The sequence below is a fragment of the Salmo trutta genome, chromosome 8, assembly GCF_901001165.1.
Source record: "Salmo trutta chromosome 8, fSalTru1.1, whole genome shotgun sequence".
Classification (NCBI taxonomy): domain Eukaryota; kingdom Metazoa; phylum Chordata; class Actinopteri; order Salmoniformes; family Salmonidae; genus Salmo; species Salmo trutta.
Genome location: NC_042964.1, coordinates 26,015,570 through 26,030,087, shown reverse-complemented (window position 1 = coordinate 26,030,087; position 14,518 = coordinate 26,015,570). Strand labels below are relative to the sequence as shown.

Sequence of the window (14,518 nt, the reverse complement as noted above, 5' to 3'; positions counted from 1 at the left end):
TGAGCCCTTCCAAAAGGCCCTGTAGCAACTCCTGATGTCTCCCAAAGGTGGCTCCCTGCAGGGAGACAGCTTGGCGGAGCTGATCCAAGTCTGCTTGTAGATTGATCAAGAAAAAAAAACGTAATCAATTTTAGAATAAGACTGAATACCTTTTGAATGCACTGTAGGTAGTAGTAATGGGATTCCTAGTAACCACCAAGTAGCTCAGATTGTCACTGGTCATTTCCCCTTTCTTGCATGCTTTTAATTTGTTCCCATTCGGACTCTTTATGTATTAGACTATAGGCCTAGTGTAATGTATGTAAGAAGAAATATAAGTTGTAAAAGCCAATTATTGTTATCCTATGCCTTATTCATATAATATGTTGTAATTCCCGTACAATTTTGTTACCAATATCCCTGAGATTAATGTTGTATAATGTTATATAACTTTTTTTCAGGTGTGAATGAGACAATGTATTCCCCTAACCTTATTCTTTCAATATAGTTATTGTTTTATTAATATTATATTACAAATGTAAGACTAAATTACATTTCTAATATGTTTTGGTGCCAGTCAAAAGTTTGGACACACCTACTCATTCCAGGGTTTTTCTTTATTTTTACTATTTTCTACATTGTAGAATAATAGTGAAGACATCACAACTATTAAATAACACATATTGAATCATGTAGTAACCAAAAAATCTAAATATATTTTAGATGTTAGATTCTTCAAAGTAGCCACCTTTTGCCTTGATGACAGCTTTGCACACTCTTGGCATTCTCTCAACCAGCTTCATGAGGTAGTCACTTGGAATGCATTTCAATTAACAGGTGTGCCTTGTTGAAAGTTAAATAGATTGAATTTGAATCGGGTTTTTAGGGCGGCCCTAAAATTATGGCTTGCAGTGATAATGCAAAAAATGAATGCATTCAGTTGTGCAATTGACTAGGTATCCTGCAAGTTAACGTATAGCATCAGAGGGGTCAGTTTTTTCCACTTTTCTCCAGTACTATCGGGCCATTACCATGTCAATCAACGCTTCAATAGAAACGTAGTTCACATCCCAGATGTTGATGCCAACACAGTCGCTATAGTCCCATTAGTTTTCATTGCAGCCTCGTTTGAATGCCACGGTTGCGCTCATTTGTACTGAATGGGGTTAGTCAACAGTAGCTGACTAACTAACATTACCCAGCTAGCTGGCTAGCTTCATTGGTGTTGAGACATGAGTATGAAATTGTAATTCTGGTTGTTTAATGTTTTAGGGACTCCTGAGAAACCAGGAAATCAGGCTGTCATCTTGTGAAACAGTGGATGTAATGAATCTAGCTAGCTAAAGGATTTTTCTGCAAATTGAATGTACAATTTCGTACGCTTGCCTTGCTGATATTTATCATGCAATGCAGCTAAAGTAACGTAGGTAGCTAACTATTTTCTTGCTTATTGTGTAGTCGAGGATAAAAATACCTGTATGCCTATGGATGTGTAGCTAGCTATGTAGCCGATCTGTGTATGGACCCTAAAACGTTTGGTATACATATTAGTTCAGAACCTAGCTATGAACCTCAGCTATCATAGCCAGTTGTATCTTCTTCAAAACAGTCTATGGATTGAGTAGAATATTTTTTTATTATTATTATTAAACCTCATTGAGATTTAAAATCTCTTTTTCAAGAGCGTCCTGGCCAAGATAGGCAGCAACGAGTCATTACAAGAATTACAGACAAAATACATTAAAAACTACAAATAATCTAGTAAAAACCATAGAATTCACAAGAGTATAACAAAATCAAAAACAGCAAATTAAAAACATTGACATGTCAGGGAATCAGTCTCAAGATCATTCATCAGTGATTTAAAAATACCAATCGGGACAAGTTCTTCCAGTTTAAAAGTATTTTGTAAGGCGTACCAAGACTATGGCGCAGAGTACATAAAAGACCTTTTACCAAATTCAGTTCGGACATTTGGAACAGTTAGCAGGATAAAGTCCAGCGAACGAAGAGAGCACCCACCACATTTCTGAACAATAAAAATGCCCAAATAAAACGGTAGTAAACCCAAAATAGCTTTGTAAATAAAAGTATACCTGTGACTGAGCCTACAAGTGACTAGAGAAGGCCAGCCAACCCTGGTATACAAAGTGCAGTGGTGCGTGAGGGTTTTGCAGTTTAAAAATAAATCTCAAAGTGCCATGGTAAAGGGTGTCAATTGATCTCAAACACTGAGCGGAAGCATTCATATATAAAATATCCTATAGTCTAGTCAAGGCATAAATGTAGCTGATACTAGCCTCCTTCTGGTTTCAAAAGAAAAACAGGCCTTATTCCTAAAATAAAATCCCAATTTCAGCTTAAATTTTTTTGTAACTTGTTGAATATGCAATTTAAAGGAGAGGCCGTCGTCAATTAAAATTCCAAGATATTTATATGCGGTTACAGTCTCAATCTCAATGCCCTGACAGGTAATAATAGGTGAAAAGTTCAGAGGTCTATTTCTTGCTTTAGAAAACACCATTAGTTTAGTTTTGTCAGTATTGAGGATAAGCTTCAATTGACACAAGGTATGTTGAACAGTATAAAAAGCATTTTGCAAGTTCTGGAAAGCTTTTGTAAGAGAGGAGGCACAACAGTAAATAACAGTATCATTAGCATAAAAAGGAAGTTGCGCATTTTGGACATTTTAGTCTAAATTATTTATGGAAATAGTGTATAAGAGAGGACCAAGTACCAAGCCTTGGGGCACACCATTACAGACAGACTATTTAACACGAGCCCAGACACGAGCCCATCAAATTGAGTGCACTGAGTTCTATCAGACAGATAGTTAGCAAACCATGCAACTGCATGCTCCGAAAGACCTACACTCGACAATCTCTGCCTCAGTATAGCATGATCAACTGTATCAAAAGCCTTAGAGAGATCAATAAAAAGTGAGACACAGTGCTGTTTTTTGTCAAGGGCTTCAGTGATATCATTTAAAACCTTCATGGCTGCTGTAATTGTGCTATGCTTCTTCCTGAAGCCCGATTGATACATTGATAAAATAGAGTTAGTAATAAAAACTCTTTTAGCTGTTCACTCACAAGGGTTTCAAGTATTTTCACCAGGGGTGACAGCTTTGAGATTGGCCTATAATTTTTTTAAAGAGTTGGATCTCCCCCTTTTAAAAGTGGTAGGACAAATGCTGATTTCCAGATCTTTGGAATTTCATTACATTCCAGGGTTAGATTGAACAGATATGTAAGTGGTTCAGCTATGAAATCAGCTGCCAGATTTAAAAAGCAGGGATCCATAAGATCAGTACCTGCAGGCTTTCTCTGATCTAAGGATTTCAGGCTTTATGTACAGTGGGGGGAAAAAGTATTTGATCCCCTGCTGATTTTGTACGTCTGCCCACTGACAAAGAAAGGATCAGTCTATAATTTTAATGGTAGGTTTATTTGAACAGTGAGAGACAGAATAACAACAAAAATATCCAGAAAAACGCATGTCAAAAATGTTATAAATTGATTTGGTGAAAGTGTTGTGGTCAGATAAGACCAAAATGGAGCTCTTTGACATCAACTCAACTCGCCGTGTTTGGAGGAGGAGGAATGCTGCCTATGACCCCAAGAACACCATCTCCACCGTCAAACATGGAGGTGGAAACATTAGGCTTTGGGGGTGTTTTTCTGCTAAGGGGACAGGACAACTTCACCGCATCAAAGGGACGATGGACGGGGCCATGTACCGTCAAATCTTGGGTGAAAACCTCCTTCCCTCAGCCAGGGCATTGAAAATGGGTCGTGGATGGGTATTCCAGCATGACAATGACCCAAAACACACGGCCAAGGCAACAAAGGAGTGGCTCAAGAAGAAGCACATTATGGTCCTGGAGTGGCCTAGCCAGTCTCCAGGCCTTAATCCCATAGACAATCTGTGGAGGGAGCTCAAGGTTCGAGTTTCCAAACGTCAGCCTCGAAACCTTAATGACTTGGAGAAGATCTGCAAAGAGGAGTGGGACAAAATCCCTTCTGAGATGTGTGCAAACCTGGTGGCCAACTACAAGAAACGTCTGACCTCTGTGATTGCCAACAATGGTTTTGCCACCAAGTACTAAGTCATGTTTTGCAGAGGGGTCAAATACTTATTTCCCTCATTAAAATGCAAATCATTTTATAACATTTTTGACATGCGTTTTTCTGGATTTTTGTTGTTGTTATTCTGTCTCTCACTGTTCAAATAAACCTACTATTAAAATTATAGACTGATCATTTCTTTGTAAGTGGGAAAACGTACAAAATCAGCAGGGGATCAAATACTTTTTTCCCTCACTGTACCACCTGCACTGAGAATGGCAAAAAGCTAAAAGTTTGACCAGCTCTCACTGTTTCATCCACACAAGGTTGTACAGAGACAGAGGACACTGAATCAAACAGCCTACCAGATGATACAAAGTGCTCATTGAAACAATTCAGCATTTCAGTTTTGTCATATACAGCAACAAAGTCCTTCAATACACATGACGGTAATTCATTAACATTACTGTTACCAGACATAGACTTAATAGCCTTTCAAAACTTTCTAGGGTCATTCAGGTTATCAGTGGTAACAGACATAAAATATTCGGACTTGGCCTTCCTGAGAAGAAAAGAACACTTGTTTCGTAACTGCCTAAAAATAAGCCAATCAGCATCAGAACATGATTTCCTTGCTTTAGCCCAGGCTAGATTACGGTCATGAATAATACAAGACAGCTCAGAAGAAAACCATGGATTATCCCACCCTTTAACCCTGAACCTGCTGAATGGGGCATGTTTGTTTACTATTTGGGAAAAACCATCATTAAAGAATTTCCAGGCAGTTTCCACATCAGGGATAAGCTCAATCTTGCTCCAGTCAAAATAAAACAAATCATGAAGGAAAGCCTGCTCATTAACATCTCTAGGGTCGGCGGGACGAAATCGTCCCACCTACGTAACAGCCAGTGGAATCCTGTGGCGCGTTATTCAAATACCTTAGAAATGCTATTACTTCAATTTCTCAAGCATATGACTATTTTACACCATTTTAAAGACAAGACTCTCGTTAATCTAACCACACTGTCCGATTTCAAAAAGGCTTTACAACGAAAGCAAAACATTAGATTATGTCAGCAGAGTACCCAGCCAGAAATAATCAGACACCCATTTTTCAAGCTAGCATATAATGTCACATAAACCCAGAAGACAGCTAAATGCAGCACTAACCTTTGATGATCTTCATCAGATGACAACCCTAGGACATTATGTTATACAATACATGCATGTTTTGTTCAATCAAGTTCATATTTATATCAAAAACCAGCTTTTTACATTAGCATGTGACGTTCAGAACTAGCATACCCCCTGCAAACTTCCGGTGAATTTACAAAAAATTTACTAAATTACTCACGATAAACATTCACAAAAAGCATAACAATTATTTTAAGAATTATAGATACAGAACTCCTCTATGCACTCGATATGTCCGATTTTAAAATAGCTTTTCAGTGAAAGCACATTTTGCAATATTCTCAGTAGATAGCACAGGGCTAGCTATTTAGACACCCAGCAAGTTTAGCCCTGACCAAACTCTGATTTACTATTAGAAAGTTTGATTACCTTTTGTGTTCTTCGTCAGAATGCACTCCCAGGGCTTCTACTTCAATAACAAATGTTGGTTTGGTTCAAAATAATCCATAGTTATATCCAAATAGCGGCGTTTTGTTCGTGCGTTCAAGACACTACTAATGGTAAAGAAGGGTGACGAGCGCGACGCATTTCGTGACAAAAAAATTCTAAATATTCCATTACCGTACTTCGAAGCATGTCAACCGCTGTTTAAAATCAATTTTTATGCCATTTTTCTCGTAAAAAAGCGATAATATTCCGACCGGGAATCTGCGTTTAGGTAAAAAGACGAAAGAAAATAAAGCATGGGGTCGACTCGTGCACGCGCCTAAGCCCATTGTCCTCTGATCGGCCACTTGCCAAAGGCGATAATGTGTTTCAGCCAGGGGCTGCCTCGATATCATTCAGCTTTTTCCCGGGTTCTGAGAGCCTATGGGAGCCATAGGAAGTGTCACGTTACAGCAAAGATCCTCAGTCTTCAATAAAAAAGAGCCAAGATGAACAAGAACTTGTCAGACAGGCCACTTCCTGTTCAGAATCTTCTCAGGTTTTTGCCTGCCATATGAGTTCTGTTATACTCACGGACACCATTCAAACAGTTTTAGAAACTTTAGGGTGTTTTCTATCCAAAGCCAATAATTATATGCATATTCTAGTTTCTGGGCAGTAGTAATAACCAGATTAAATCGGGTACGTTTTTTATCCGGCCGTGTAAATACTGCCCCCTACCCCCAACAGGTTAAAACACTTAAAATTTCTCTTACGAATAAAACGTGGGTTTGTTTTAGGAACCTTAGTATTTCTAATAGCAACAACAGCACAATGGTCACTTAAATCATTACAAAAAACACCAACTGCTGAATATTTATGTGGAACATTTGTCCAATATCAAATCAATCAGGGTAGATTTTTCTGGGCATTTAAGATTTGGGCGAGTGGGTGAGTTAACCTGTCTGGGAACCTGGGACGTTTGCGTCCCACCCTAGTCAACAGCCAGTGGAATCGCGTCGGGCGAAATACAAACACCTCATAAATGCTATAACTTCAATTTCTCAAACATATGACTATTTTACACCATTTTATAGATACACCTCTCCTGAATCGAACCACGTTGTCCGATTTCAAAAAGGCTTTACACTACACTTCCTATGCATCATGTAAATACTCTAAAACCGGTTCATCTCAATATTTTATTTATATTTATTTGACCTTCATTGAACTTTATTTAATATCTAATTTCCTTAATCTGCATTGATCTGATAAACACAGGACAGGTGTAGTATTTCTTCAAATGAGAGACTTAATTTCAACCAGTAGAGAATGTGAAACGATGTATTGAAAGAAGTACATTTTCCAAGTGTTATAAATACATAATACATGCAATATAAATATTATAATTGTAATATTATATTATAAATACAAGTTCAATCTGTACTTCAATGCACATCTGGTGTGCATTATAAAAGCAGAGGAAGAAATAGGAGGTGGTGAGAGAGGTTTAAAAGACAGAAAGGGAAAGAGGTAAGAACAGAGGAGCAGGGAAGACAGAATATGATTAATGAATCACAGTGCTACCCTAACATTCTCTCAGTTTATCACAATTAAATAATAGTGTCTCTAGTGGTGTCTCCTAACCAGCCTTTGGCTCCCAGTCGGCCCGAAGGTTATCTTAAGAGCGGGTGAGTGGCGATGACTGGACTGGGGGTTGGCATCCTCTCTCACATCAAAACATACCTGCAGACGAGAAACAGATGGAGAGAGAGAGATAGCATCTTTAAGCCTTGTGTTTTTTTTTTATTCTAACACTGTTAGTCATCATAATCATCAGGAGGTGAAATGCAAAACGGACCTTGGATCATTAACTCTGGGACTACTACATCTCTATCTGTATTTCAAAGTAAAGCATCTCTTTAATAATGCTTCCTGTTGACCTGACCAAGTGACCTCTCACTGCTGTTCTGGAGTTGCCAGGGAACAGCACCCTCCTTGAAGAAGTAGGAGGTGAAGATCTCCCGCACACGGATTGCCTCTCTCGCTGCGTTGTTGGACCCCATCCTTGAAACATCCCGCAGAGCAGCAGACTTCTCCTCTGGCACACGGCGGCAAGTTGGTCCTCGTGTCCATCCTCATGAAGTTATGCAGGACACAGGTAGCCTTCACACGCCTGAATTCCCCCAGGAGGCAACCCAGATGGCCCTGGTCAAACAATCTTGCATTGCCCTACACGGTAACTGTAGGCAATCGTTTTGAAGGAATCTCCAGTTACAAGGTATCTGTAGGAATATGGAAGATAATGTCATTATTAGAATTGTACATCACCAGGTCATTGTGGATTACTAAAGTATAATATCCCTGATAACAAATCATGATAACATTGGATAGATAGATGCATGTGCACACACATGTGCATTTTTAGCATGTGACAATAGCAGGATCATATCAAGTATAGCGTCATAAATGAATACATAAATACCACTTGAAGCTTGATGATGAGTTGATGATTTCAATCAGCTGTGTAGTGCTAAGGCAAAAACAAAAATGTTCACCCCTTTGAGTCCCCAGGACTGAGAACCACTGTTCTTCATTGGGACCTCTTCATCTGCAGACAGGCTTTCAGCTCTCTGTATCTGAGGATAGAAAACCTCACAAGAAACAGACTTCATTATACTCAAGTTAGACCGCACTGAATATTACATTACTATTATCTCCGTCGTCACTTCTAAGGACTGGAACTACACAAAAGTACCTTTCAATTCCAGATTAGCCTACTCTCTCACTTTTACAGTTGGGGCTGCTATCCTTTCACCCTCATCCATGGCTGTTAGCTAGCTACCTACAAATGCATTTGGAGTTAATTTTTTACAGTGATAAATACATCAAGATAGCTAGCTAATATGAAGTTAAGTAGCTGGTGATATTTAATTAACTTAGCTAGCTATCTATACAGTATTTAAAGTTGGCTAGATAGCTAGCTAGCTACGTTAGCAGCTAATTTGAGTTAGCCTGCACTGTAGCTAGTCAGCTAATAATACATCGTTTTTTTTAACATTTTCGAAATGTGTCTACTTACTTGAATAAGTTCTCCCAGCCATGTGGACAGTTGGAAACATGGCAGCAAAGTTTGTTTGTCATCAGAGCGTTTTAGAGCATATTACTATTTACATGTTAATAAATTCATGAAATGGAGAATGGATTGAACTATTTACCCATTTAATAACCAGACCTTCATATAAACTTGCAATGCTTAATTCTTGACGCACAATCGAATGTGCTGCTATATGCTGCCATATGCTGCCTGCACGCCCACAAGCAAGCCACTCTGGGCGGCGTAAGCGGCACGCAGCAATTTACTGTGTGCTAATGTACATGAGCCATCAGTCAATACGGAAAATATCAAGAACTTTGAAAGTTTCTTCCAGTGCAGTCGCAAAAACCATCAATTAACAGAAACATCTCAACATCAACTGTTCAGAGGAGACCGTGTGAATCAGACTTTCATGGTCTAATTGATGCAAAGAAACCACTACTGAAGGACACCAATAAGAAGAAGAGACTTGCTTGGGCCAAGTAACACAAGCAATGGACATTAGACTGGTGGAAATCCGTCCTTTGGTCTGATGAGTCTAAATTTGAGATTTTTGGTTCTAACCACGATTCACAGTTCCAGTTAGCAGGTGTTCTAAAGCCTGTTGTTACCATTCCCCTTGAATGAATTGGGAAAATGGCAAGGAAAAGAGAGGAAATGAGAGCTTTCATGACATCAGAGACAGTCTTTAGACGTGTGTGTGAGTGTTTGTGTGTCTGTTTGCCAGGATAGATAGCTGAGTTATGACAGTTAAAAGGTCCAATCTGCTATGCAAATTCTGACGTGTCTGACGTATCTACACTTACCTCCCAGCAGAGTCCCTTGAGCAGTACCCAGCTTTGAACACACACACACACACACCCACACACACACACACACACACACCCACACACACAGTGAAGGTGTGAACAGCCCTGTGAAACATATGGGGCCATTTTCACCTTGTCCACCAGGATAGTCAAACACACCACACTCTCACACATGCGCTGTCAAACCTGTCAGTTTGTGTGTGTTCACCCATAGTGATTCGCTATGGGGGGGACGCACCTGTCTTCGTGCCTGTCTCCCTCAAGACATATTTAGGGGTGGCGCTGACACACAGGGCAGCATGCCACTGTTAAACCTGTCACTGATGTCTCTCTCTGTCTCTCCCTCTCTCTCCCTTTCTCTCTCTCTCTGTCTTAGTCTGCGTATACACTGAGTGTACAAAACATTAAGAACACCTGCTCTTTCCATAATGTACTGTAGACTGACCAGGTGAATCCAGGTGAACGCTATGATTCCTTATTGATGTCACTGGTTAAATCCACTTCAGTTAGTGTAGATGATGGGGAGGATACAGGTTAAAGAAAGATTTTTAAGTCTAGGGGACAATTGAGACGTGGATTGTGTATGTGTGTCATTCAGAGGGTGAATGGACAAGACAAAATATTTAAGTGCCTTTGAACAGGGTATGGTAGTAGGTGCCAGGCGCACCAGTTTGTGTCAAGAACTCCGATGCTGCTGTGTTTTTCACGCTCAACAGTTTCCCATGTGTATCAAGAATGGTCCACCACCCAAAGGACATCCAGCCAACTTGACACACTTGTGGGAAGCGTTGGAGGCAACATGGGCCAGCATCCCTGTAGATCGCTTTCGACACCTTGTAGAGTCCATGCCCCAATAAATGTGGCTGTTATGAGGCCAAAAGGCGACGGGGGGGTGTTCCTAATGCGTTTGGAATGTTTGGAATACTCGGTGTACATACTTTCACTTATATCTCGTTTCTGCCCTTTTAAGGCATGTCAAAATACATAGCCTGCCTTACCCTATTCTATTTTTATATCACATGTAGCATTCTTAGACAAAGATGAAATCATGTACAGTACCAGTCAAAAATCTGAACACACCTACTCATTCAAGGGTTTTTCTTTATTTTACTATTTTCTACATTGTAGAATAATAGTGAAGACATCAAAACTATGAAATAACATAGTTGCCTTAATGCCTTGATGACAGCTTTGCACACTCTTGGCGTTCTCTCAACCAACCAAACATTTCAATTAACAGGTGTGCCTTGTTAAAAGTTAATTTGTGGAATTTCTTTCCTTCTTAATGCATTTGAGCCAATCAGTTGTGTTGTGACAAGGTAGGGGTGGTATACAGAAGATTGCCCTATTTGGTAAAAGACCAAGTCAATATTATGGCAAGAACAGCTCAAATAAGCAAAGAGAAATGACATTCCATTATTACTTTAAGACATGAAGGTCAGTCAATCTTGAAAATTGAAAGAACTTTGTGCAGTCGCAAAAACCAACAAGCGCTATGATGAAACTCATGAGGACCGCCACAGAGTTACCTCTGCTGCAGAGGATAAGTTCCTTAGAGTTACCAGCCACAGAAATTGCAGCCCAAATAAATGCTTCATGAAAACCAAGAAATACGAGCAATGTACGTTAGACCGGTGGAAATGTGTCTTTGTTCTGATGAGTTAAAATTTGAGATTTTTGGTTCCAACCTCCGTGTCTTTGTGAGACGCAGAGTAGGTGAACGGATGATCGCCGCATGTGTGGTTCCCAACGTGAAGCATGGAGGAGGATGTGTGATGTGTGGGGGTGCTTTGCTGGTGACACTGTCTGTGATTTATTTAGAATTCAAGGCACACTTAACCAGCATGGCTACCACAGCATTCTGCAGCCATACGCCATCCCATCTGGTTTGCGCTTAGTGGGACTATCATTAGTTTTTCAACAGGACAATGACCCACACACCTCCAGGCTGTGTAAGGACTATTTGACCAAGAAGGAGTGTGATGGAGTGCTGCATCAAATGATCTGGTCTCCACAATCATCCGACCTCAACCCAATTGAGATGGTTTGGGATGAGTTGGACCACAGAGTAAAGGAAAAGCAGCCAACAAGTGCTCAGCATATGTGGAAACTCCTTCAAGACTGTTGGAAAAGCATTCCAGATGAAGCTGGTTCAGAGAATGCCAAGATTGTGCAAAGATGTCATCAAGGCAAAGGGTGGCTACTTTGAAGAATCTAAAATCTAAACTATATTTTGATATATTTAACACTTTTTTGATTACTACATGATTCCTTATGTGTTATTTTATAGTGTTGATGTCTTCACTATTACTCTACAATGTAGAAAATAGTTCAAATAAAGAAAAACACTTGAATGAGTAGGTGTGTCCAAACTTTTTACTGGTACTGTATGAGGAAGTTGTCTGTAAGTTGTTTTTGCCATATCGACTTGTGCTGGAATGTTGCTAGGTGACAGGGCATCATGCATGCATGTGTTTCCCTAAATATATCTTGGAAACTTTCCCGGCATTTGGAGCCAATGAAACTGAATGAAATGATTTGAATAGTTATGCTTCTTGATTATATCTTGCATTACATAATTTCACCCACACATATAGACATCATGAAGCACACACACACACACCCTCTCTCTACCCCCACCCCCCACCCCCCCTCCCACACACACACACACACACACACACACAACACTCCACCCAACAGCCCATCCCTCCGTGCCCTATCTCAAGCCCCTCTCTCTCTCTCTCTGTCCTCTCCATAGAAAAGTGTAAAGGAAGGGATCCTATTGAAACAGACCAGTTCTTTCCAGAGATGGAAGAGGAGGTACTTCAAACTGAGAGGCCGGACACTTTACTATGCCAAAGACTCCAAGGTAACGGTTTATTACTCCAATTATTATTATTTTTGGACCGGGCCCAGAAATTTATTGGATGTGCAAGCTGTCACTTTTTTCACATGATTAAGTATGTGGGTGTAGTTAAAGGTTCAAATAATTTCTGAGTAACAATTAAATACTTTACTGATATTTGCTTCAAGCAAAATGGTCCAAAATAAACAAAAATTGCTTCTTAGCAAAGAGAGATTTCTCAAATTAACATTTTGTTAGGACTGTCTGGATGTGGTCTGAGTGGGGAGGGCAAAACTGAAAACTAGTTGTTATTGGCTGAGAGGTTTGGATTCTCTTTCTTATTGGTCTATTAACTAATTTACCACCTGGTGATGTCACCAGGCAGACCAAAACTCCATCCCACCAAAACAGGCTGAAATTTCAGGCAATCTTTTCAAACAGCTCTTACACTAAACGGGCATAATCATAATTGTCACAATTCCCCAGTATTATTCCAACCTCATAGTGGGGAAATATATACTGCTCAAAAAAATAAAGGGAACACTTAAACAACACATCCTAGATCTGAATGAAAGAAATAATCTTATTAAATACTTTTTTCTTTACATAGTTGAATGTGCTGACAACAAAATCACACAAAAATAATCAATGGAAATCCAATTTATCAACCCATGGAGGTCTGGATTTGGAGTCATACTCAAAATTAAAGTGGAAAACCACACTACAGGCTGATCCAACTTTGATGTAATGTCCTTAAAACAAGTCAAAATGAGGCTCAGTAGTGTGTGTGGCCTCCACGTGCCTGTATGACCTCCCTACAACGCCTGGGCATGCTCCTGATGAGGTGGCGGATGGTCTCCTGAGGGATCTCCTCCCAGACCTGGACTAAAGCGTCCGCCAACTCCTGGACAGTCTGTGGTGCAACGTGGCGTTGGTGGATGGAGTGAGACATGATGTCCCAGATGTGCTCAATTGGATTCAGGTCTGGGGAACGGGCGGGCCAGTCCATAGCATCAATGCCTTCCTCTTGCAGGAACTGCTGACACACTCCAGCCACATGAGGTCTAGCATTGTCTTGCATTAGGAGGAACCCAGGGCCAACCGCACCAGCATATGGTCTCACAAGGGGTCTGAGGATCTCATCTCGGTACCTAATGGCAGTCAAGCTACCTCTGGCGAGCACATGGAGGGCTGTGCGGCCCCCCAAAGAAATGCCACCCCACACCATGACTGACCCACCGCCAAACCGGTCATGCTGGAGGATGTTGCAGGCAGCAGAACGTTCTCCACGGCGTCTCCAGACTCTGTCACGTCTGTCACGTGCTCAGTGTGAACCTGCTTTCATCTGTGAAGAGCACAGGGTGCCAGTGGCGAATTTGCTAATCTTGGTGTTCTCTGGCAAATGCCAAAAGTCCTGCACGGTGTTGGGCTGTAAGCACAACCCCCACCTGTGGACGTCAGGCCCTCATACCACCCTCATGGAGTCTGTTTCTGACCGTTTGAGCAGACACATGCACATTTGTGGCCTGCTGGAGGTCATTTTGCAGGGCTCTGGCAGTGCTTCTCCTGCTCCTCCTTGCACAAAGGCAGAGGTAGCGGTCCTGCTGCTGGGTTGTTGCCCTCCTACGGCCTCCTCCACGTCTCCTGATGTACTGGCCTGTCTCCTGGTAGCGCCTCCATGCTCTGGACACTACGCTGACAGACACAGCAAACCTTCTTGCCACAGCTCGCATTGATGTGCCATCCTGGATGAGCTGCACTACCTGAGCCACTTGTGTGGGTTGTACTCTGTCTCATGCTACCATTAGAGTGAAAGCACCGCCAGCATTCAAAAGTGACCAAAACATCAGCCAGGAAGCATAGGAACTGAGAAGTGGTCTGTGGTCCCCACCTGCAGAACCACTCCTTTATTGGGGGTGTCTTGCTAATTGCCTATAATTTCCACCTGTTGTCTATTCCATTTGCACAACAGCATGTGAAATGTATTGTCAATCAGTGTTGCTTCCTAAGTGGACAGTTTGATTTCACAGAAGGGTGATTGACTTGGAGTTACATTGTGTTGTTTAAGTGTTCCCTTTATTTTTTTGAGCAGTGTATATAAAACACAGGAAAATCCCGTTTTTGACTGCAATGGGCATTTAAGACTTTTTTCATTCATAGA

General features: G+C 40.9%; 1 protein-coding gene across 6 annotated transcripts in view; it reads left to right on the top strand.

Moving 5' to 3' along the window:
• si:dkey-172j4.3 (diacylglycerol kinase delta) overlaps positions 1-14,518 on the top strand; it is a 128,616-nt gene that overhangs the window by 62,491 nt on the left and 51,607 nt on the right. For all 6 annotated transcript variants that reach the window (XM_029760660.1, XM_029760659.1, XM_029760658.1 and 3 more), the window contains exon 3: positions 12,271-12,381. In XM_029760660.1, the coding sequence (XP_029616520.1) occupies positions 12,271-12,381 (111 nt within the window). The remainder of the gene's footprint in view (positions 1-12,270; positions 12,382-14,518) is intronic.